The sequence below is a fragment of the Ammodytes marinus genome, assembly GCF_949987685.1.
Source record: "Ammodytes marinus genome assembly, chromosome: 21".
NCBI classification, from domain to species: domain Eukaryota; kingdom Metazoa; phylum Chordata; class Actinopteri; order Uranoscopiformes; family Ammodytidae; genus Ammodytes; species Ammodytes marinus.
Genome location: NC_137225.1, coordinates 4984024 through 5009166, shown reverse-complemented (window position 1 = coordinate 5009166; position 25143 = coordinate 4984024). Strand labels below are relative to the sequence as shown.

At 41.4% G+C, this 25143-nt stretch overlaps 1 protein-coding gene across 1 annotated transcript; it reads left to right on the top strand.

Moving 5' to 3' along the window:
• Nucleotides 1-250: 250 nt before the first annotated feature.
• Nucleotides 251-25143, top strand: LOC307268003 (kinesin-1 heavy chain-like). The gene is made up of 26 exons (XM_080050506.1): nt 251-497; nt 2287-2374; nt 2756-2829; nt 2937-3041; nt 3151-3199; nt 3286-3341; nt 4837-4924; nt 5639-5763; nt 6326-6430; nt 7446-7591; nt 8717-8865; nt 11491-11693; nt 12616-12684; nt 13894-14100; nt 14646-14789; nt 17760-17948; nt 18135-18252; nt 18740-18795; nt 20252-20361; nt 20945-21046; nt 21439-21499; nt 22027-22098; nt 23000-23098; nt 23447-23654; nt 23781-23880; nt 24164-25143. Exons 1-26 carry the CDS (start codon nt 372-374, stop codon nt 24168-24170), a joined length of 2856 nt encoding a protein of 951 aa, XP_079906632.1. The 5' UTR covers nt 251-371; the 3' UTR covers nt 24171-25143.

Below are 25143 nucleotides of genomic sequence, written 5' to 3'. Positions count from 1 at the left end.
ATATATTCATGCTTTTATTATTTACTGAGCAACTGAACTTGATATAAATGTTTTTTTCAACAACTTTATGGGATTTTGTGTAACATTGCACATTAATATATCAATCCACTTTAAATTATGTTTTTGAGTAATTTTTTTTACGCAGCTGAAGTTTTGATGTGCCTTAACGGCCAGGTAGGCTACGTGACATTTTAGCTATAGTGAAGGCCTAAATATTAATAAGGATTGTTTCAACGCCGTGGCCTGATCAGCTGGGACACCCCCTCCGTTGGCCACAGACTGCAGCTGTGTTAGTGTGTGGAACTCGTTAGTCTGTGGAGCTTTCAGATTGGAACACGAAGGACGGTGCGCTCTATCCATCCTAGGCGGCTATGGCGGACCCGACCTCGACCAGCATCAAGGTGGTGTGCCGCTTCAGGCCGCTGAACAAGAGCGAGGTGGCCCGGGGAGACAAGTACATCCCCAAGTTCCAAGGGGACGACTGTGTGACCCTTGCGGTGAGTGTGTTGTCTCTATTAGGCCTATACACTCACAGCTCTGGCATCAGCGCTTCACTTCTTTCACTCTTACGCTCCAGCCTACTCAAAGTAACACGGTCAGAAAATGATCATTAAAAAACATGTGTGTGTAGGCTATGATGTGGATAGATGTCCAATGTATGGTTTGAAAAGGTTTTTCTGAAACCATACACTTAGTTATAACAGTTATTTTAAGTCCGCTTAAAGTCCTGGTTGTACATTGTTGAACATTGTAACATACTTAATGCAAACACGTTCTAACAATTGAATGGAAATTTGTTCATATAAATAACCAGCATGTTTAAGGTTCAACACATTTTCTAAATCACTAAGATGACGTCATGCTGCAGAAAGAACCTGTTGATGAAAAAGTCAAACGTGCTGACGCAAACGGTTCCTCTCTCGTCCTATTCACGCTTGATGTAATGCTAGCTTCGAATTGCATTATGTTTTACTAGTTGTGTTCCTTCAGTAAGGTGTAGCTCAGACTTGATGCTTTCAGTGGGCTTGATAAAGTCGCGCGTAACCATGCAAGCTTAATGGATGTCTCTTGCGCTTTTACGCACGGACCTCTCCAAAAAGTGGGCAGCAGTATGGAGTCAGTGTTAATATATTTGACCTTACAATTTGTAGATCATAGTTTAACTTCAATCAGTCTCGACCATGAACAGTTTATTTGAACTGCATCGTCTCCGTTTTACATGCAGTGCAGCCGGCTAACCTTAGCATGTTAATGTGTTTGCATATAGTCGTTCTAGTGCTACTGTAGTAAGATTCATCTGAGTTGAGAATTTTGAGGTGAGTCTGACAAGGTGAGCTTCGTGACTGGAGCCAAATGAATGAAAACGCTTGCTGACCAACACATGACATCATTATGACTGTGTACAGATTAGGGGAGAATATCATATTCCTTTGGCTAACTATAACCCCTGATGTTCATGATCATTAAATACAAAAATACAACTGAATGGCTGCTTTGTTCTGAGGCATTGACTCCCAGTCACAGGGAGTGATGATCAGATGTTTCATGGGAAAAAAGCTCTGTTCAGTGTTCAGTGTTCAGATCCTAGCTGAGGTAAAGCGTTTTACCAGGCCAGATACTGTAGGCCTGATAAAGTCTCTTGTTCTATTAGAAAAGTGTGTGTACAGTATCTCCTGCTACATTTGACTGTAACGTGTTGTAATTGAGTAATTTCTTCTTTAAAAAAAAGCTCATGGTCTTTATCCCATTAACCCTAAATAAGCAATTCACAGAATGTTAGCCATTGAACACAACGTATTCCATTGATAAACCACAAGTGACACCACACAGTTTAACATCCCCTGTCCTGTACGTTAGCTTTGCTTACAATTATGCGTTTAACAATCAGAGCTTGCACTCTGTACATGTGTATAGCATTCTGTTATCGTATCCTCCTCACCATGTTTTAATCCCTGCTTTCATTTTGACGGTATGATGTCCTACCGTATAACAAATCATCTCAATTTAACACTGTCTTCCCCTCCACCTCTTTTATTCTGAAGGTCCATATTGAAGGTCTTGTCGACTGAACAAGCGTCCAAATATTTGCCCTTGTCAAACTGAGCTGGTGGACTTGTTAACTGTACAAGTCAACCAAAACTGATCATCCCACCTCCCTGATTCAAATGCCCAAAACTTAGATGAATGATGTTAAGTTATGCAGGCCAAGGACTGTGTAGGAATGTGGATTTTTAATGTAAGCCTGTGTTGCCTGGTGCTAATATCACTGCCACCTCTACTCCACAGGGTAAACCGTACTACTTTGACCGCGTGTTCCAGTCCAATACAACTCAGGAGCAGTTCTACAACCATACAGCCCAGAAGATTGTCAAAGGTTAGATGTAGTAGAATACAGACAGTGTCACCAGTAGACATACTAAAACCCTGCTAATACAAGCCTTAAAGGGATAGTTCAGTTTTTTTGAAGTGGGGTTGTATGAGGTAGGCTACTTATGCGTAAGTCTGACTTACTGTCAGCCCAGTCATTTTAAGGTAAGCATGTACAGTATATATTTGGCGAAAAATAACTTTTTGGCTGGCCCCCCTCTGCAACACTACAATGCTGACTTCTGCTGCAGCAACATCTCCCTGCTGATCACCATCTCCATGAAGTAACAGACTAACTATGCAAATACTTCATACCCCACTTCAAAAATACTGAACTATTTCTATAAACCACTCAATATGTTGTATTTCTTTGCATTGATGTGTGCAGATGTTCTGGAGGGCTACAATGGGACAATATTTGCCTATGGGCAGACGTCTTCAGGAAAAACTCACACAATGGAGGTAAAATAAAAGTAATTGGTATATATTTTTATACCAAAAAATCCAATCATATAGTGTGTGAAAATTACTCAAAATGAGGTTCTGTCTGGTTTTCTGTCTCCTAAAAGGGGGTTCTCCATGACCCGGATATGATGGGAGTCATCCCCAGGCTGGTTCAAGACATCTTCAACTACATCTATTCTATGGATGAGAACCTGGAGCTGCATATCAAAGTAGGTTAACATCTCAAGTGGGTTGCTAAGCTGCTCATAAATGTCAGCCAGCGAAACCTCGTAACGTTGGTCTCAAATGAAGACTCAATGGAAGCGTTTGCTTTTTCAGGTTTCCTATTTTGAAATCTACTTGGACAAAATCAGGGACTTGTTGGACGGTACGGTTCGGTTCATTAACATTCACACACTAACTTTGACAGCATGATTCATTCCAACACGATTACTTTTCCCCTTTCCTCCACAGTGTCAAAGACCAACCTCTCTGTGCACGAGGACAAAAACAGGGTTCCCTTTGTCAAGGTGAGACCTGCAGGGGCTTCATTTTGATGTTAAAGAATGGACCTTGAGGTGAAACGTTGACACTTTCTGAATTATCAGAATATTTTTGCATTGAAGTGTAAAGTAACTAACTACATTAACTCAAGTACTGTAATAAGGTACACGTTTAAAGGGGCACTACAAAATATTTTAGTTTTTACTCCACTACGTACTTTTACCTGATAACTTTAGGAATGAAACATCAGTCAATAAATTGATAACTTGACTGACAAAATTGTATTTTCTATTGACTATTTTGATAGCCATTTGTGATACAAATATGCCCAAAATGTCTTGGTTCCAACTTCTAACATTTGATGATATGCTGCTATTCCTTTTAATCATTTATATATTTACCAAGCAAAAACAAAATCAAGGGTATAACTTTATATTAATGGTACATGAATCACCGTTAATGCATGTCTTAATTTCATGCATGAAAATATATGAATTCATTCTATGAACTATCAGTAATGTACAGCATTGTACATTCCATAACAGCCGAATACATTTCATACTTCAATACTTTTAAAATCACATACTTTTTTACTTTTACTCAAGTGGACCTATAACTTGTAACAGAGTCAATGCCCTAGTAAGGGATCCCTACTATTACTCATGTATGCTTTTCAGTTACTCTTTACGCCTCTATGAAATGGCGTTGTTTGTCACAACCAGATGCAATGAATCAAATCAAAGTTTTTAGTTTTCAGTTTTATTTGTATAGCCCAATATCACAAATAGACATTCGCCTCAGTGGGCTTTACAATCCAAACAGTACGACACCCTGCCCTTAGACCCTTAGCTCGGCTGAGAAAACACTCCCAGTAAAAAAGCCTTTATCAGGATTTAAAAAAATGAGAAACCTCAGGGAGAGTTGATAATGCATTAGCAATGAGAATGTGATGAAAACAATGGCACAAGTGAGATCTGCAAGAAGAGGGTATACGTTACATAACCAGCTCATTGAAGACTTTTACAATCACTACATTCAATGGAATAGGATTTATTTTTAAAATCTTTTACATTCAGTTCCATTAGATGGAGCAGTGATTCTCAAATGGGGATAAGGTTGATTAAAAAATATGAGTTATGCATAATTACTAAACTAATCATACTAGACTAAGTAAAATAAAAAACATTTTTTAAATGCAACTATGACTATAGTTTATTGTATATTTTTGCAAGTGTTTTTAAGTCACAATGTTGTTTAATGAATTCAGACACTGATGGCACATCACTGTATTGTAATTCATTGTATAGGCCCTTTTTCCTTTAAAAATGTATGGGGTACATTTTTTTAAAAGTTTGAGTGGCACCGAGAAAGAGAAATTATAATTCTCCTTTCATAATCTTCACTTTAAGAGAAAGCATGAGTCTGCTACAGTATGTGTTATAAGTGTCCCTCTGTAAAGCCAGGCCCGCTGCAGGGCTGTTGAGCTCCTCTTTCCCTTGTGACTGCATGTTGTGTCCACAGGGGTGTACCGAGCGTTTTGTCTGCCATCCAAACGAGGTCATGGAAGCCATAGACGAAGGCAAAAACAACAGAAGTGTGGCTGAAACAAGTGAGTTCATACAGTGAGGGCCCTTTGGCGCCGCTGACTCACATGGCCACAATTCAACCATCACTGGGTCTCCTGACTGCAGCTAAGACACTGTCTGCAGAGCCGGCCCAAGCCTTCATGGGGCCCTAAGTAGAATTTGATTAGGGGGGGCCCTCTCCAATGTTAGCGCTGGCCAAATGATTGACAATTGTTAAATGTCCTTCACACACCCAGTGTTTTCCGCTAGTGCCTCCAATGTCCACCTGGGTGAAAATAGTAGCTAGTAGAGATCCTGACCCTCCTAGGGGGGATCCGGGGGTATGCCCCCCCTGTAAGATTTTTTTTACCTTTTTAAAGTGAAATGCATGAATGTGGTGCACTTTGAGAGGAAAAGTTAAGAGGCTAAATCTGAGGAATTTTGTGTGAACAAATAATTTGGAGACACTGGGTCGGACGAATTAGAAGCTGTTCAAGAAAGACACATGGATTTTCCGTAAAAGTATACATTTAAAATAGAATATTATGCTGGGTCCTCTGGGTTGGGCTTGGTGCTCTATGAGACATGCCCAACGCAGTGAGATGAACGAAGCAGAAGAACTCTGTTGTCCAGCTATCTTTTCATCACTTCAGATTCAGGCAACTGTGTGTGTGTGTGTGTGTGTGTGTGTGTGTGTGTGTGTGTGTGTGTGTGTGTGTGTGTGTGTGTGTGTGTGTGTGTGTGTGTGTGTGTGTCAGACATGAACGAGCACAGTTCCAGGAGTCACAGCATCTTCCTCATCAACATCAAGCAGGAGAACACTCAGACAGATGCCAAACTCACGGGCAAGCTCTACCTGGTGGACCTGGCCGGCAGTGAGAGTGTATGTCTGTCCTCCCCCCTCTCTATTTCAATCAGCCTTCGGTACAGCATGATACAGGCATTTTAAACCAAAGGGGCTGCCCTTGTATACCCCTAGTTATTCAGAAGACATTACACCTCTCTTTAACTGTGCTTTATGACTGCTATTCTATATAGTGGGGGGCCATGTATGGGCAATGTGATGTTTTGATTTCAAGTTGATGTGAACGTTTTTTCTCTTCTAAATTGAAGGTAAGGGTCTGTCAAGTGTCAAGAAACCAGACCACACTTTGTTAATAACCTGATTTAAAAAGCTTCAAGAAGTCATGAATTCGATTGTGGCCATTTTTGGAAGATGCAGGGCCAAAACAATTCAATTTGCTCTGGTTTCTTGACATTCGAACCAAAATTGTTCTAAAGACGCTTACCTTTAATTTAGAAGTGACTTAACAAAACTTTCACATCAATTTGATATGACTGAGGGTCCAGGCATTCCCCCTAATAGCATAGTGTGTGTCTGTAATGATAGTGTCTGCTTCTAGCCTGGTGATGGGAACTCTTCTCTCTGTGTGTGTGTTTGAAAGATTGGTAAGACTGGAGCAGAGGGCACGGTCCTGGATGAAGCCAAGATGATCAACAAGTCCCTGTCTTCACTGGGGATTGTCATTCAAGCCTTGGCAGAGGGCTCGGTGAGACACTCAGCTACTTTCTGGTGGATGATGGATGATGTTTTTCAGAAGGATTCATACCTGCCTTTAATTATCATGCCTTGTTTCCACTGAGTAGCACAATTCGGTTCGTCACGGCACAGTTTGGTAAAGGAACGTTAACCCCTAATTATAAGATACCCTTACTTGGTATGCAAAAGAACAGTCTATGCACTGGCTGTGCCTACAAAACTTTTGTGATATGATAGCAGCAGGACACGGTGTAGCCCAAGGAGATTACACACCACAGTTTACCTCGGAAATGACTATTCTGTCGACCAATCAACGGACTGCAGTGTGTAGCTCCACCCTTTTTGGACCCTTTGGGACAACTTAATAGGTGCGGCACGGTTTGCTTATTTTGGTACCCTTTCGGACTGTTGACAGTGTAATCGCAAATAAATGTGTGCCGAGCCATACCAAACTGAACCGTACCGCTCAGTGGAAACTGAAATGTATTGTGTTTTAGAAGGAGATTTATGTTTAGGATAAGAAAGATGTAAATACTGAGTACAGAAGTGGGGAAGAAGGGAGTAATTCTAAACGGTTATTTTGTGTTGGTGCTGTCACACCCCAGCATCGCAAGCCCGCTGTTCGGGTTTGCCACTATACTGCAATATAACACAAAGAACAAAAGAAAAGCAAACCTAGAGCTGATATGACAGAGGCTAAATGTAGCTATACTCCTCGTTGTCTGATGATGCGCTCCGTTGTTTCTGCGTGACGTCATATCCTGGCGCTAAGGTGCTGGGAAGTGTAGTCACTAACATAACACTCATAAACACAGCTACAGCATGTCAACAATCAGCTCTGGTAAGCAAAAGACTACAACCATGGAAGGACCCTTAACATGGTCGTAACAGTGCTTTACTTAATTGTTTATTGTATGTTTGTTAGGATGTAAGTTGACTGTGAGTGCCATGTGCATGTTTAAATGACTGTTCTTCGTAGTAATTCCAAGTGGGCCCTGTGTGTTGTAATGTGTGTCCTCCCACAGGCCTACATACCATACAGAGACAGTAAGATGACCAGGATCCTGCAGGACTCCCTGGGGGGGAACTGTCGCACCACCATGGTCATCTGCTGCTCACCCTCTGTTTTCAATGAAGCCGAGACCAAAACTACACTGCAGTTTGGACAGAGGTACACACACACACACACACACACACACACAGATACAGACACAGACACACACACACACACACACACACAGACACACGCACACACACACACACACACACACACACAGATACAGACACAGACACACACACACACACACACACACACACACACACACACACACAGATACAGACACAGACACACACACACACACACACACACACACACACACACACACACACACACACACACACACACACAGACACAGACACACACAGACACACACACGGACACACACTCCATTTCTGGTTGATAGAAATATAAAAACAGAATAGAACATTTACTTTTAAGATATTGAATAATAACATTACTTCAAATGGTTATTGATTACATTCGTATTCCAACATTTAGAGGAAGCATGGGTATAATATGTATGTAAGGCAACATGGCCCTTTTCATCATTGTTATGCTTTTGGACAGTATTCTGCAAAAATAAATTGATTTAACAACACACTGTAAAAGTCCTAATGTTATCTGTTATCAAAATTAGACTCAACAATTGTGGAGAACGCTCGTTGTAACAATCACTGAATATTTCATGTAGACAAAGGGGTCCACCGTAGTAGCTAACAACATGGCCGTTTACAAAGCCTAGGCTGTGTTGTAAAACTGGATTTTCTAGGTAGCGGATTGTGAGGAGAATTTCACTGATTTTGAGAAAAAAAATATTTCGACAAAACAACGCATTCTCCTGAATTGCTGACTTCACCTTTAATCACATGCTTTATCTCATATCGTGCGCATGTCTCTCTCAAAAAAGAGATCTCGGTCTCAGTGAGACAACCTGTTTCAATAAAGGAATATACAAATAATGTATTGTATGCAAATTTGACAGAGCTATGGTGGGTTACCAACCCCTCTTACTTTAAGAGTCTGAAATTATCCTCCAACTGCACCACCTGGAGGGGGAAAAAAAGACTGTGAAACTGCAGTGAGAGCGGTCTAAAGGCTCATTTATGCTCTACGTATGTAACGTAGAGCATAAATTAGCCTTTATGCGTATACGGGGCTGGTGCTGCCATTATTGTCTCACCTGTCTGTCTGTCTGTCTGTCTGTCTGTCTGTCTGTCTGTCTGTCTGTCTGCCCAGGGCCAAGAAAATCAAGAACACAGTGAGCCTGAATGTGGAGCTGACCGCCGAGCAGTGGAAGAGCAAGTGGGAGAAAGAGAAGGAGAAGAACAAGACACTGAGGAACTCTGTCACCTGGCTGGAGACGGAGCTCAACCGCTGGAGGAACGGTGAGGGGGGGGGGGGGGGCAACACTGTCACATCCCATGCTTTGACACGCTACGGGCCACAGACATGGATTAAGCCAAGTCCTGGACTAAATGGAATTTTGAATGGAAATTGTCCTTTGAAAATACAATTTAGTCCAGGGCTTGGCTTAATCCACGTCTGGGAAACTGGCCCTATGTGTGCTACGCTGTGACTTTAAAACATGAGCTGATGAGTTTGAAGGGACCACATGCTCATCTTGAAATGTGTTACAAATCGTTAGCCTCATTCATAGCATAATTGGCTAAATCATATTTATTCTACTCTTCTTTTACTCTACATCAACTCTATTCTACATCTACTCTACTCAACATCTACTTTTCGTTAGCCTAATAGCATAATTGCCAAAGTCATATTTTAAGTAGGGCTGTCAAGTGATTAAAAAAATGTATCTAATTAATTACAGGCTCTGTGATTAATTAATCTAAATTAATCGCATACTTATATGACACTTTTATACCTGTTTGTAAACAGCTGTATAGCCTACTACTGTTTGTTTCTCCGTCTCTCGTAACTTCTGTCTCCTCCCCTCAGCCAGCTTTATACATGAACTAGCGCCGAATTTTCTCAAAAAAACAAGCAGACAAAATTACGACTTTCCATCTCCCACAACAGACAACGCTGCACTGCCACCATTTCGTAGCCTACTCATAGGCAAAAATATTGACACACACACACGGGGCGGGTGCTAGACAGCTAGCAAACAAAATTGGAGGAAGATTGAGAGATAGGCCTATTGTTTTGAACCTAGCCTACATTGTTGCACCCACTAAATCAATAATGCACGGACACTGCGGAGAATTAAGTAAGATGTCTTCCTACCTTCATGCATCCCATAAACCGTCCATAGAGCCCTCGAGTCGGCCCCTTTCCCCTGCTTCTCTCTTTACCTTTCTCCCTTTAACCCACGCGCCCAGCCCGGCGAGCTACAGGTGCAGCTCCGCACCACTTTTGCACCGGGTCAAATGACATTATAGAAGTGCGATTAATTTGCGTTAATTTTTTTAATCGGCGTTAATTTTTCTGTGATTAATTAATCGAAATTAACGTGTTGATTTGACAGCCCTAATTTTAAGGGTTATAGAGTAGGGTAAAGTAGATGTAGAGTAGAGTAGATGTAGTATAGAGTAGTTGTAGAGTAAAAGTGGAGTAGAGTAAATATGATTTAGGCAATTATGCTATTAGGCTAACAAAATGTTTTAGGTTATCTTTTATGCAAAACACACTTTTGTTTTTTCCACATTAATATGGATCCCTGGTGTGACTTGCGTACCAAAGTACCTTATGATGTCATAAGGGGAGAAGCCACGCCCCCAACATTTCCAGCGTAACCTAGCGCTTCCTCCACCTGTGATAAGCATACCCCCAGATCCCCCTGCTTGTCAGATCCAGAGCCAATCAGAACAGACTGGGCTTTTTTGGAAGGTGGGGCTTAGAGAGGCAGTCTCTAAAACGGAGTGTTACAGACAGAGGCTGAGAAGAGGAGATTTAGCAATGGCAGAAACGTCAAGATTTTTTGTTTGTTTGAAATGACGCCATGAAAACATTTAGTTAGAAGAAACCCCAAATTACAATTTTGAACTTGGGAATTAGCAGAGTATGTGACATGTACGCAAAGCATTCAAAGTTTTCATCCTGCATACTCATATATTTTGGGATACTGAGGATACATTTGTGATCTTGTTCATACAGTATATGTATATTTCTCTGGTTCTTAGACTAATTTCTCTGTGTTCCAAAAATGTATTTTTAAAACCATAATAAGGCAATAAAATATGTCCTGAAATATAGATTATTTTAAAAACAATACACAGTAGGAATTCCATCATGATTATGATGATCATCACATTGGTTTGTAATGAGTTAGTTGAGATGATATAAGCTAAACTAATGACAATAAACTTGCTCACTATCGCTCTATAATGCTCCCAATATCTGAGTCACACGCTGATACTATTTTGGGCTTTTAAAGGCTGTGCCGTAATAAAGAATCCTTTGTGTCCATACTGGCAACACCATACAGAATACGGGAACAGTTTGTCTTCAAAAATGTGCACGATCATGTCTGCCTATCCCGTGAGAAGCGTATGAAAAAACTTAATTTTCTCCTGCAGTGTCTCAAATTAAAACAAAACTTTGGTTGAGGGACAGTCAGTGAGAGCAGGAAGGGGACATGTTACACTGTCTCCCATAGAGACATTGACTTTGTTCAAAACGGCCTATAGTAACGTCCTCCCTCCTACACACACTCAACATGTATATACTACATACTGTCTACTTAACCATCCATTGTGTATGTGAGGTTCTTCGGACCGTTTACACTGAAGTATACAGAAGTAATAAAGAATAAAAGAAAAAGATTCTGTGTCGTTTGAAAAGACGCAATGCATTGTGGGGCTGTTCAGTAGGAAAAGTAACCTGTCGATCCATACACAAAATCTTCCCAGAATTAAGTACTCATGCGGGCATTTCTCGCCTACACAACCACAACATATTCAAATTGACGTCAAAATGAGTATGATTAGGACGTTAGTATGGCTTTACGAACACAGCCTTAGACTGTTGTGCTGCTGTGCTGCCCCCTACAGGAGAGAGTGTGCCAGCAGAGGAACAGTTTGACAAGGAGAAGGCCAAAGCAGAGGTCCAGGCTCTGGACACTGCGCTCAACAACAACGACAAGACGCCGCCCAAACCTGCCCTGGGCGCCGTGCCCGGAGTCAAACTCACTGACGCAGAGATTAACAAGTTTGAGGCAGAGATGGCCAAGCTGTACAAACAGCTGGATGACAAGGTGAGGAGTGCTCTTTATCAGGCCACTTATTGCACATGCTTATCGGGGTTAACATTAACACACACCCCAGGTAGGCTCATAGCTGTATAGCCACACACGAGCGTGTTGGTGTCAGTAATGGGGCCTGGTCAGGTCAGAAAAATGTCAATGAGCTCAGGTATCAGTCACAATGATATCACATACAGTATGTTTATAACTTAAAACTATGTGAGGACATTTATATATTATGGACTTAAGCAATATGATGTTGCACATGACAGACAGTACATATATCCATTGTGGCCTTAAATTTGGTGAAGCAAAAAAAATGACTTTGAGAAACGAACACAAAGGACTTGGACTTGATATGCAAACAATACCTTGTGTAGCCTCTCCTCCAGAAATGAGCACATCCTTACATAAAACGTTCCATTGTGTCCCAGGCTCTAGATAAAATCTGCAAAAGCCTTCCTTGAACACAACTCTACTCTTTCTTAATCCTCTAAAATCAACGATAAAATGAGCCCTTTACTCCTCCATAGAAGAAGCAAATCATGCCTTTTTCAGTAGCTAATTATCCCTGAACATTTAACTCTGCATTCAGAGACCTTCACACAGCTGTTTTCAGTAGACCAGGTTTATGTTTTTATCTTTATAATCAGTTCCTTGTGTTGAAAACGAAATGAATCAGTTCTACTTTGATATATCTAAATTGCGCTAATATTGTCAACATCAACTGAATTGGTCTCAGTGCTATTCAAATGGATATACTGTCAAACTCTACAGCGAGGTGATAGCTTCCATAGCTTGGCCCTTGTTACTTGTAGTATCACAGTTGGTCAGCAGGTGGCGCGGTTGGCTGTGAATCAGTACTGCTTGTGGATAGATAAATCAATGAGTGATGTATTTCTCTTGTCCTCTCTCCATCCATCCCTTCTTCCAGGACGAGGAGATCAACCAGCAGTCTCAGCTGACGGAGGAGCTGAGGGAGCAGATGGAGGAGCAGGAGGAGGTGACACAGCCCCCCCTCCCCCAGACACGCACGCACACACACACACACACACACACACACACACACACACACAGACACTCCTCTCTCCACCCCCTCCCCAAGTCTCCCACTGTGTCTCAGCCATTCCTGTTAGCACAAACCCGGCCTGCCAGCTGATAGCACACCATTAGTACTTTACCATTAGTAGAACTGCAGGAGAGGTCAGGCTCTGTTATTCATGTGATGGAAACAATCAATCAATCAACCTTTTGTATACTCAAAGGACACTGAGCTTCCCCCTCGTTTGCAGTAAAAGTAAACAATCTAATATGCAGAATTCCACAGGGTCAAAAGGCAGGGTAAATAGATCAAATGCAATCAAATAAAAATTGGACAGAATTAAGGATAGAAGAAGAGATATACAGGATCTCAGCTATAGCAAAAAAACATAGCTAAAAACAGGGAATCAGATGTAACAGTAACAGAGAGAAGTGCAGTGGCCTGTGACCACGGATTTGAACTCTGTAAAACTAGAAAGGACGGCAATCTTTAAATTGCATACCAGGTCGGTTCAGGAGCCTGGTGGCGCTATAATGAAAAGGCCGACTTTACAAGATTGGAAAAACACTCTGGGGACTTTTAGCCTGAGTAGGTTACTTTAGCGAGTACAACGGGACACCCAGATACCAATCAAGCCACATTGAAATTCAACAAGGTTGCTTACCAATCTTTAGCTTTATAAATAAAAAATAATAAAAATAATACATCTCTCTATAAGTGAAGACAACCAACCTTAATATACAGGACGCTGGGATGCACGTCATATCTGTCCCCAGCAATAAAACAAATGGCTTTAATGGTAGATGGAGTTGAGAGGTTTTAAGATAGCTGCAGCAGCATGTCTTTAAGTTCTCTATCGTCTAACACAGATATAGGAAAAACTGCTTCCACAAAACCATCTGTCTGAAAAAACATTGGAAAGCTGTGTCTATTCCTGTTGTATTTTGTGATGGGGGGGGGGGGGGAGTTGGCGATTGAACACACAAGGCAGATTGAACACATGAGACTTCTCAGCTGTACAGAAAAGCATTTTGTAGATCCTGTTGTGGGTTTCAGACATTACACTCTTTTTTCACCGCCTTCCCTTTCCTCAACGGACTCATAAAGAAAGTTGACCGAGCCCCAGTGTCTGATGTCCAAACCCCCACTGTCCCTGTCCTCCCTCCGTAGCTCTTATCGTCGTCCCGCCACGACCACGACACCCTGCAGAAGGAGCTGAACCGGCTGCTGTCGGAGAACGAGGCCTCCAAAGAGGAGGTGAAGGAGGTGCTGCAGGCCCTGGAGGAGCTGGCCGTCAACTACGACCAGAAGAGCCAGGAGGTGGAGGACAAAGCCCAGGAGTTTGAGGCTCTGAGCGAGGAGCTCAACCAGAAATCGGTACTTTCTTTCTTGTACTTGTAATCTGTCTTTTGAATGTTGCTGATTTGATCTTTTTTTTTTTTTTTTTTTTTAGATATATTTTTTTTATTTTTTTTACTATGCTTTTATTTTCTATGCACACTGTAAAGCCCTTTGTGACCCTGTCTGTGAAAAGCACTATATAAATAAATGTTACTTACTTACTTACTTACTTGACCGGAGGGATCCATTAGAAATCGCCACACTGATTGCACAAGTGTAGATAGTGCTAAAAGTTAGGTTGGTATTGGGTGGGTGGGTGGGGAGCGTTGCTTCACCACTTATAATGTCATAAGGGAAGATAAATCTGTCGGGGGGGTTTTTGAACACAGGTTTTCAGAAAGTTGGAGTTGGAGTCGAAGAGAGAGGGTAGGAGAGAGGGTAGTTTTTTCTCATACTTTGTGAGTCTACATTTAGATGTTGAAAAAACATTGGAAAAATGGCGCATTTTGCATAACAGGTGTCCTTTAAATAAAAAATTTAAACATGATCACTTACTAATGTTCTCCGCCCGCCACCGCCAGAGCTCCTTGGCCTCCATTGACTCTGAACTCCAGAAGCTGAAGGAGATGACCAACCACCAGAGGAAGAGGGTGACGGAGATGATGTCCTCGCTGCTCAAAGACCTGGCTGAGATCGGCCTGGCTGTGGGAAGCAACGACATTAAGGTGAACACACACTTTGATCACTGTTCACCATGCTGCCTGCATTATGGTAACATGTCCAACCAGCAGTCTAAAACCCAACGTCAATGATGGAGTTGACATTAAACGTGAAGGCATCATATTTGGGTGGTTTTCAAGTTATTATAATTATATTAAATATAGAAATAGGGTTTAGTTTTTCTAATACTGTATTTATGGAAACTCACAATCTTCTTTTGTCATGGATGATTCTTAAAGAAGTACAGGATGATATACAAAATGAAGCGATTTGGTCTGAGTCTGTTAGAGCAAGTCTGATTGAAGGACTATAATGTGAATCTTGAATTAACGCTCAACCAATAATATGCTGCTGTAAAATCACTGTTATTGATTATTGATGGTTAAAATGACTACATCTGGGTTTTTGTCACCACCGTCAGATATGTCGAATCCATAACATAAACAACATAGGAAGAAACAACATTAAGGTGAAACACCCATGGATCACTGTTCACCGTGCTGCCTGCATTATGGTAACATGTCCATTGTCCAACCAGCAGTCTAAAACCACCAAAGATGTTCAGTTTACAAAGACATGAAACAGAGAACGGTAGCGAGTGACATCACAGTAGAAAGCTAGGGGAGCGGTGAGCTGGTGTGTGCAGTGAAGTGTTTAACGCAGGTTGACAACAGTTTCAGATGAGTGTATTCCCAGCTGCAGAGTAAGCACGTCAAGCTTCACCAGAAGGTAAAGGTCAAGTGTCTCCTTTGATTACATACAATATCGCTAGTTTTTCAGATTACCCTTTGCCTTACAGTAATGTAGTTCTGAGTGGACCTAAACCTTACCCTATATGCTAGAGCTTCACTTTACCAATTAGCAATGGTAGTCCTATTCTCTAATATATTATTTTGTCATTTTGTGCACTGCACATCTCAGACATCAACCCTTCAGACAAGCTGTTGTTTCTGGTAGCTCTTAAAGGTCACATGTTATGCTAATTTTCTGGTTCAAAGGTGTAATTTGGGTTTCTACTAGAAGCTGTTTTCATGGTGTAGTGTCCAAAAAAATAACTTTATATTTCTTACAGTGCCAATGCTGAATCTCCTCTTTTTTCAGCCTCTGTCTTAAACACTCAGTTTTAGAGCCTCTCTCTGAATCTAAATGCCAGTTTGATTAAGGAGAGTCTGGGGGTATGGCTTATCACAGATGGAGTTACTGCTAACTAAGTGAGGTTGGTAATGGGAGTGGGTGTTCTATATTTTTACACGTTATGTCATTTAAAAACAAATTACATACTGGAAGGAAACCAGGAAGTGCCCATGACGGACATATATGTATTTGATTCTTAAACGACATATTCCCTGCGTTCCAATCCCCATACTTCCCTACTATTTAGTATGCCAGATAAAGATTTAAGATGTCCCAATACATGCACTTCAACTGTAGTAGGGTAGAACGGGGTATTGTGAGACATGTTTTACATTTGCTCTCCTCTTAGCGAGCTAAAATGATTTATCAGTCAAATTTACACATTTCCCATTAATTCAGGATGTTTCCTAGAAAAGGGCATTAGCAGAATGTATTCATGACAAAGGGCAGTGAAAATGTGATTGTTTAAAAAAGTTGTCTTGTGTCTCAGTTAAACTGAGACAGACCAGATAAATCAAGGGGGTAAACTGATCCACTTCCTTGTTCCACTCTGAAACTACCATAACAACAAATCTTGTAACAGTTACAATCCTGACAGCTAGCTTAAAACCAAATATTCCAAAACTAATGTCGGACAAGTAACAGAATCATGGGGTTTGGTCAATTAAGAACAACATTTTCTAAACACTTGAAAGTAACTCTGATCAAATACACCATATAATTCATATTCAATAATTAACATTCAAATGACAGATTGAACCAGTTAGATTAAAACACAGTCTGGGGGTCAGAACACAGGACCCTTACGCGCCCCACACACATCCTACCTCTACTGCGCGTCTACCTCGCGTCTGCGTCTGACTTTTTGTCACAGACTGTGAAATCAACGTAGAGCGAGCACACATCCAACCTCAGACGCACTGCTGAGGCGCGTCGGAGGCACGTCTGCAGCGACGCTCCCCTTCACCTCAGGAGGCTCGCCTATTTTTTTTCTGAGAGCAGCGCGTCTCTCTCGCGTCTCTGTGCTTTAACTGATAGAGAAATACTCTGCTGACAGTCATACCAGCAGCATTCACTCTATTTACACGTTTACCCGGTGTGTTTATTTCAAAATAAAACATTCCTCAGTCGTATACGCGAATAATCCCTTTATTTCACGATTTAATTGTGCAATCAAAATCCGAGGGATTTAAAACCTAATTTTCAATTAGTTCTGGCATTTCATTTTTGGATTTTCTACCTGAATCAATTTGCTTTGGCACAACAATCGATTAAGTGCACAGCACGAACATTTACTTTTACATGCAAAAAATTAATTTTTTTAAAAACCACGAGGTACTCTCTTTCATGGCCAAGGGGAGATGAGAGGGGCTTGAAAACATATATCTCACATGACCAAAAATGTGTTCTATTGCCTAGATACAGGGGGTGTCTCACATTACCCGATGGCTCACATTCCCCCGTTTTCCCCTATATGTCAGCATTAAAATCATTTGTTGTGGATGTGGTCAACACACTATGTATTTATTTTATTTTATTTTTTCACTGGTGCTTGGTATTTTGTGTTGTGTTGTTTTACCTTAGTTAGTCAGTTCTGTCTGTTCTGTGATGCCCTGTTTTGTGTCTGGGGTTCCGTCCTGTTTATGTTGTGTTTGTTTTTATCTTGTTTAATTGTATTTTATTTTAACATTGATGTCACGGGACTACAGATGATAAATAGTCTTTTGGCTAATTCTGGCATTTTTAACCCATGTATGATCATGTGTTTTATTAATTTGCACTGTCCACTTCCTAAATAAACTGAATTGAATTATGACTGTGTTTTTCCCCTGACGTCTCAGCAACAAGAGAGCAGTGGCCTCATCGACGAGGAGTTCACAGTGGCCCGTCTCTACATCAGTAAGATGAAGTCTGAGGTGAAGACCATGGTGAAGAGAAGCAAACTGCTGGAGAGCACCCAGGCCCAGACCAGTCAAAAGATGGACGCCGCCGAGACAGAGCTGACTGCCTGCCAGCTCCGTGTCTCCCAGGTAATTGCTGCTTAAACCAACCATGGATACTGTCACCACAGCACCTTGGTAGAGGTTCATTAAAATGGCAGCTTGTGTCTGGTTATCAATCACACAGAATCTTAATGAGCGTGTGGGTTTAATGCTGTTTGTAGCATATTTATAGCTTGTAATCTTTTAGTTTTCTTCTCTTGCCGGTGTTTCCAGTATGAAGCTAAGATCAAGTCCCTCACAGACTCCCTCCAGAACGTGGAGCAGAAGAAGAGACAGCTGGAGGAGGATGTGGACTCTCTCAATGAGGAGCTTGTCAGGGTCAGAGCCCAAGGTGAGGACTACAAATCAAATCCCCAAATGAATGGTCTGCTTTATAGGACACACTTTAAAGGTGGAGTCAGCAATTCTTGAGAACGCTTGTTGTCAACATCACTTTTTGTCAAAATCAGTGAATATTTTGCCACGATTCCGCTACCTGTCTGTACTGTGTGTGAAATGAAGAAAAGAAAATCTGGTGTTAATACACAGACTAGGCTCTGTAAACTGGTACGTTAACAAAGAGTTTCTAAACAAAGGGTTGCCCACCATAGCTAGCTACATGCTCCTTCCAGAGCCTAGGCCGTGTATTAACACTGGATTTTTTTATTACAAGCAGCGGAAGTGAGGAGATATTCACTGATTTTGGCCAAAAGTGTTTCGACGACATCAAGCATTCTCCAGAATCGCTGACTTTAAACGGCGCAGTTGTAGGATTGTTCACAGAATGCTTGGTGATAAATAATCAATGACCCTTGGCATTTCTTTTTGTCTCTTTCCAGGGAAAGTCATCACCATGGAACAGGAGAATGAGATGCAGTCTGCCGAAGAAGTCAAGGTACTGTATACTGCACTTTTCATACACAAAGTGCTTTACAGTAGGCCTATATACAATTAAAATAAAATCAGGAAACAGAACAATACCTCCCCCCAGAGCCGGCCCGAGGCATAAGCGAACTAAGCGGTCGCTTAGGGCCCCCTGAAGGCTTGGGCCGGCTCTGCCTCCCCCTCACCCTTCCCTCCCCACAAATCACAGAGCAACACATTACATTCAGAAATGAAAGACATTTTAATATACGACATCACTTGATAGGCACAGAGTGAATAAAACAAGTGGATCATTAAACATGGACCATTAACATTTAAAACAGGAGATAAAACAGTCTATCCCACACACTTTGAGGGAAATTATGGAGGACCAACTCAGGACTGTTGTATTATAATGAATGTATAAGAATAAGGGGCTGTTTATACGACAACACGAAACGGTGCATACGCGAAAATATTTTCGCGGATGCACTACATCATTTACATGAAAACAGCAAACGCAGGCATGAAACCGCAAGTTTTTGAGATCACCTCCCAGGGAGGATTTTTTGGAAAACACAACGGTTTTGGTTTCTTGTAAACATCGAAACCATTTTCCCTGGTAACGCTGACGTCACAGCTCCACTTCACACATGCGTAGTCTATAACATTTGCTGTCAAAATACCCACACGCGAGCTATAAAGTTAGAAGACAACATAACATGCACGGTGTCTCCGCGGCACCATCACTGTGATCAGCGGAGAGTGTCGTGCAGGGCTCAAATATAACACTCGGCAATTTAGTCTAAGCGATTAGTAAGTTATTGAAACCACCCACCACTTTGTCTGGGGAAAGATTTGTTCTCTGCCGGTTTTTCTAGCAAAATATATAATCGGTTTCAGTAAGGTTTTATGCATCAAATTGTACCGGAAGAGCTATCTACTAGGCTAAGTGTCACCACTGCCTGACTATTGGCTTGGCATGCCTACTGCAGCGATTTCGGTCCGTTTCCTCTGAAAACATGTGTACGAGTGAATATTTCAAATAAATTGCTTTTTCTTTTTTTTTTTTTATAAACCAAAAACGGGAAAACTGTCACGTTTTCACCATGTAAAGGGCCCCTAAGAGAATACTTATGACATCTATTGCAGCATGTCCATCCTGGGAGAGGGATCCCTTACTCTGTCAACTCTCCCTGAGGTTTCTCAATTTTTTAAATCCCGATACAGGGTTTTTTACTGTGAGTTTTTTCTCAGCCGAGCTAAGGGTCTAAGGGCAGGGTGTCGTACTGTATGGAATGTAAAGCCCACTGAGGCAAATGTCTCTTTGTGATATTGGGCTATACAAATAAAACTGATTTGATTAAAGAGAAAGTGAAATAAAAATAAAAAAATAAAATAGAAATAAAAGAAATGTATAATAATATCATCTGTCCTTTCTAAAGTGGGAGCTAAATGACTGTAGCGTTGTGCCTGTGTGCTTTCAGGAAGCTGTGGAGCAACAGATCCAGTCTCACAGGTCGGCTCATCAGAAACAGATCAGCAGCCTCAGAGACCAGCTGGACAACAAGGAGAAAGCCATCACAGAGCTGCAGGAGTAAGACACATGTCTCTCTCTGTCAGGGTCCATACAGCTTTTGAAGAGCATTCAAGCACTTGAAAAAATTAATTATATTGGCAATCAGCCATTAAGAAAAACACATGGATTTTCCCATAAAAATATATAATTTAAAATAGAAGAATCACTAAAATTATATAAATAAAAGTAAGAGGTGTGTCCTGTGTGGTTTTAATATTTCTTGGGTCGTTTTGGAGTCACTTGGTCACATAACATGGAAGCTTTTGATTTTTTTAAATGATCTTTTATCCAAATATTTGTTACAAATAAATGAATGACACACAATCAATTGGAATGAGTGGGTTACGAGAGCCCAACTAAGTTCACTTTTTTGATAGTCATTTTCAATAATATGGCCAAGTCAGCATGTACAGTAGTTATTGAAAAAAATCCCTCTGTCAATCTGGTCAATATGGAAAAAAAAATCCAACATTTTCTGGTTATGTGTTCAGATGTCAAGCAAATTTCAAATCAAGCCAAACTCTCCAGACTCTGTAGAAACCCTGTCTCTAAATATGACTCAAACTTCCATACTAATACTACCACCTGTCTGTCTGTGTAGTCTGAACCAGAAGATAGTGCTGGAGCAGGAGAGGCTGAGGGTGGAGCATGACAAGCTGAAGGCTGCTGACCAGGACAAGAGCCGCCGGCTGGAAGAGTTCACGTAATAAACCCATATGCATAGTCTCTACCTGTTTGCCTTTCTACCACATCGTTAGCCTCCATAGCATAATTGCCTAAATCATATTTACTCTCTACTTTTACTCTACATCTACTCTATTCTACATCTACTATATTCTAGATCTACTTTTAGTTAGCCTAATAGCATCATTTCCTAAGTCATATTTTAAGGGTTATATAGTAGGGTAAAGTAAATGTAAATGTAAAGTAGAGTAGATGTAGAATAGAGTAGATGTAGAGTAAAAGTAGAGTAGAGTAAATATGATTTAGGCAATTATGCTATGAGGCTAACAACATGCTTTCATACACATAGTCTACCCCGTTTGCCTTTCTACCACATAGCTTCATTAACATCCATCTTACCGCCTTGTGCAGGGTGATGCAGGACAGGCGGGAGCAAGCCAAACAGGACCTGAAGGGACTGGAGGAGACTGTGGTCAGTTATAATTGCCATGGCCATTTGAGTGTGTTACCATGTTAAAGGGGGATGTCACCCAAGATTAAAAGGTCACCTATTTTGAGGGCGCCCTTAGCTCAGTTGGTAGGGCGTGTGTGTGTCCCCCCCCCCCCGGGCCGGGCCCAGCAGCAGACCCGGGTTCGATTCTCTGCATGTCACTCCCCTCTCTGCCCCATTTCACCTCTGTCTCTTCACACTATCAATAAAGCATGAAAAATGCAACAACAAAAAAAAGGTCACCTATTTTGCTAAATGCACTTTTGTGTTGTTTTTCCAACATTAATAAGGTTCATCACCGGTGTGACTAGAGACTCCCAAAGTACGAGAACAAACAACCCTCTCTCTTTTTCTCCACCTTCACCTTTCTGAAAACCTGTGTTCCAAAACCCTTTATTTTCATTTCTGGGGAGAAGATCCCACATATCTGGGTATAATTTGGAGTGTAACCAATGTAACGAAACAAGGAGTGTTTTTTCTCTGAGCTGGCTTTCCCTGTCTTCACACAGGCCCGAGAGCTGCAGACACTCCACAACCTCCGGAGGCTCTTTGTCCGAGACCTGACCATTAGAATGAAAAAGGTAAAGGTCCTCCTGACAGTAAAAACAGGTGCATCTCAAAGCATTTGAAGATTAATGATTATTTCCTGTTATTTGATTCAAAAAGTGAAACAGTCATATATTCTCGATACATTACATATAAAGTGAAATGTATCTGGTAAAAAATATGCTTTCTGAAGGTTGACAATCCTGTATTATAAATCCTTTTTTTGATAGTTTTTTTATGTAATAATCTCATATTTCGAGATCCTGGAATGTTTATTGCATGAGCTGTAAGCCGTAATCATCCAAATGAAAACAAAAGAAAAAGGCCTGACATATTTCACTTTGTGTCATGATTCTAGAATATATGAAAGTTTCCATTTTGAATGGACTCTTCCATGATTTTTAAAATGTTGTTACCTGTTATGTGTTGCTCATAATCATCGTGATTATCCTGTGCCCTGCTTTTGTGTGTGTGACGTGTGTAACATTGTTATGAGCTCTTGGTTTCCCCATCGTGGCATTTACCAGTGATGAGATACGGATCTATATTTCGTTAATGCACCGGTGGCGCTCCATTTCATTTGCACAGTGATGAAACTTTAATGAATCCGGGGAACACAACAGAAAGCGTCTGCCATAAGTAGGCCATCCCGTTCTTCAAAGGTAGCAGCTGTAAATTAGGGAGCCGGGCTCGTCTTTGCGTGGCACTGGTCTCCAGCCCTGAGGCAAACAGAGGCAAACGCAATGCTTATTCCTGGAAGACACAGAATACGCCATGCTGTCACACTCGTCCTAAATATCTGCTAATTATCATCTCGTTTAGACACAAATGTGATACTTAGGGTACATTGATAAATGAACGAAGAAGGTAAAACATGGATTGAAATCAGTGCTCTGATAAAGCTGTGTGTTTGTGTGATTGTGTTTTGCGATGCAGAATGCCGACTCGGATGACACAGAAGGCAGTTCTGCTCACAAACAGAAGATCAGCTTCCTGGAGAACAACCTGGATCAGCTCTCCCAAGTTCACAAGCAGGTTAAAAAAAAACACATGCACAAACACACACACACACACACAGAGATACCAGAGTGCTTCCTTTACAAAAAATAATCATAGAAGTGACTTTCAACCAAATATGCCCTGCGTTCCAATACCCATACTTCCATACTATTTAGTATGCCAGAAAAAGATTTAGGATGTCCCAATACATGCAAGTCAACTGTAGTATGCTGAAAATACATCGATACCCCACTTACTCCAATAGCATTTTAGTGTATTCGTCTTTATTCTTGACATTTCTCGACATAATGAAAAAAAATACACAACGCAGGGATTGTGTTTAAAAAGGCTCCATACTAACTCTGTCTTCTCTCTCGTATATAGCTGGTACGGGACAATGCCGACCTTCGAGCCGGGATTCCCAAAATGGAGAAGCGCCTGCGGGCCTTGGCCGAGCGGGTCAAAGCCCTGGAGTCGGCTCTGAAGGAGGCCAAGGAGAACGCAGCCCGCGAGAGAAAGCGCCACGAGGAAGAGATGGAGCGCATCAAGGACACCCCCAAGCCCAAAATCATGGCCAGGAGAGCCTCCATAGGTAGGTTAAAACACACATACTGTACATGTTGTAGGGCTGTGCTAAAGAAGAATTTTACCTCATACAAAGACATGAGAACTATTACCCTGGACATGACCCACGTTATTTCTCTGTGTCCGCCCCCAGCTAAACCCATCAGACCAGGCCAGCTTGCAGCAGCCTCCCCTTTGTTGAGCAGGGCCAACTTCACCCTGAACAACAACATCAAGGAAGGGGACGACAATAGGTGAGACAAGGACACACACACACACAGACACAGACAAACACACACACACACACACAGACACACACACACACACACACACACACACACACACACACACACACACACACACACACACACACACACACACACACACACACACACACACACACACACACACACACACACACACAGGCTCACTGTCTTGTGTTGTTTTTTATGTTCTTCAAACCATTAAGGACAACCAAAAACATATGATTGCAGTCGTTCAGTTTCATTGGTTTACTCTTGTATTTCCCCCCTACAGCTTCTGAGGATGGAGGACAGTGGCACCAGACCCCCAGATGATCTCATTCTGAAATATGGAACTTTTATCTGAAAGCACTGCACTGTCACATCAGAGTGTGTATATACTGTATATAAGTTTGGCCTGTACTGTGCAGTCCATCAAGCCCCGGGCTCTAGGACAGAAATGAACACATCACTGCTTTGCAAAAATACACACATAACGCAACAAGTCGCTCTGTTACCAGCAGCACCTTATTAAGATATAAAAGGTGGAGTCAGCCATTGTGGAGAATGCTTGTTGTTGTCAAACTCAGTGAATATCACTGGATTGTTTTCAGCGCACACACAGTAAAGACAGGGGACATATTGCGAGGAGATATTCACTGATTTTGACAAAAGGTTGTCTTGACAAGAAGCATTATCCAGAATGGCTGACTTTGCAAAGTTGCATTGCTGCACCTGTCCTAAACGTAGTATACAGTACATGCCCTGCATTAACTGCTGCTTGTCACTGGTCTTATTCATGGATAGCGCTTTAAGCCATTAAAACCTCACCTTCCCAGATATTATTTGAGAGTGGAACACCACTTCATAAAGCCAAAAGTAGATAGAGTATACAGATATATACAAATGTTATTTATTTATTCCTGATACCTGCAGAAGAGAGTTCACAAATGTTTACTGTGTGTGTTTTTTTAACGTAGCCAGACTGAGCTGAATTTGGAGTGGAAAGGTTAATGATTGACGCTTGCCTTGCCTACCTGTGAAAGCCTGTCATCTCTGATGTAGTAGCCCTTTAAGACTCCTGGCTAACATTAAACAGGTGCAATGACATACAATCATTATCTGACAAAAAACCTCTGAATGGATCAGTTGTTTTGGTACTTGAAACCAAAGGCCTTTAAAGAAAAAAGTTTTCCTGAATTGATAATGCTTTTCAAATGCTTATTTTGCTATTTACTATCATAAATGAACATACATCCCAAGTATTATTAATGA

What these genes read in the sequence shown, in the direction of transcription:
- LOC307268003 (XM_080050506.1), top strand. Translation starts at nt 372, where the DNA reads ATGGCGGACCCGACCTCGACCAGCATCAAGGTGGTGTGCCGCTTCAGG. An exon ending in AATCAGGGACTTGTTGGACG is followed by an intron (nt 3,200 to 3,285) that starts GTACGGTTCGGT and finishes TTTCCTCCACAG; the next exon opens with TGTCAAAGACCAACCTCTCT. An exon ending in TGACCATTAGAATGAAAAAG is followed by an intron (nt 22,099 to 22,999) that starts GTAAAGGTCCTC and finishes TTTGCGATGCAG; the next exon opens with AATGCCGACTCGGATGACAC.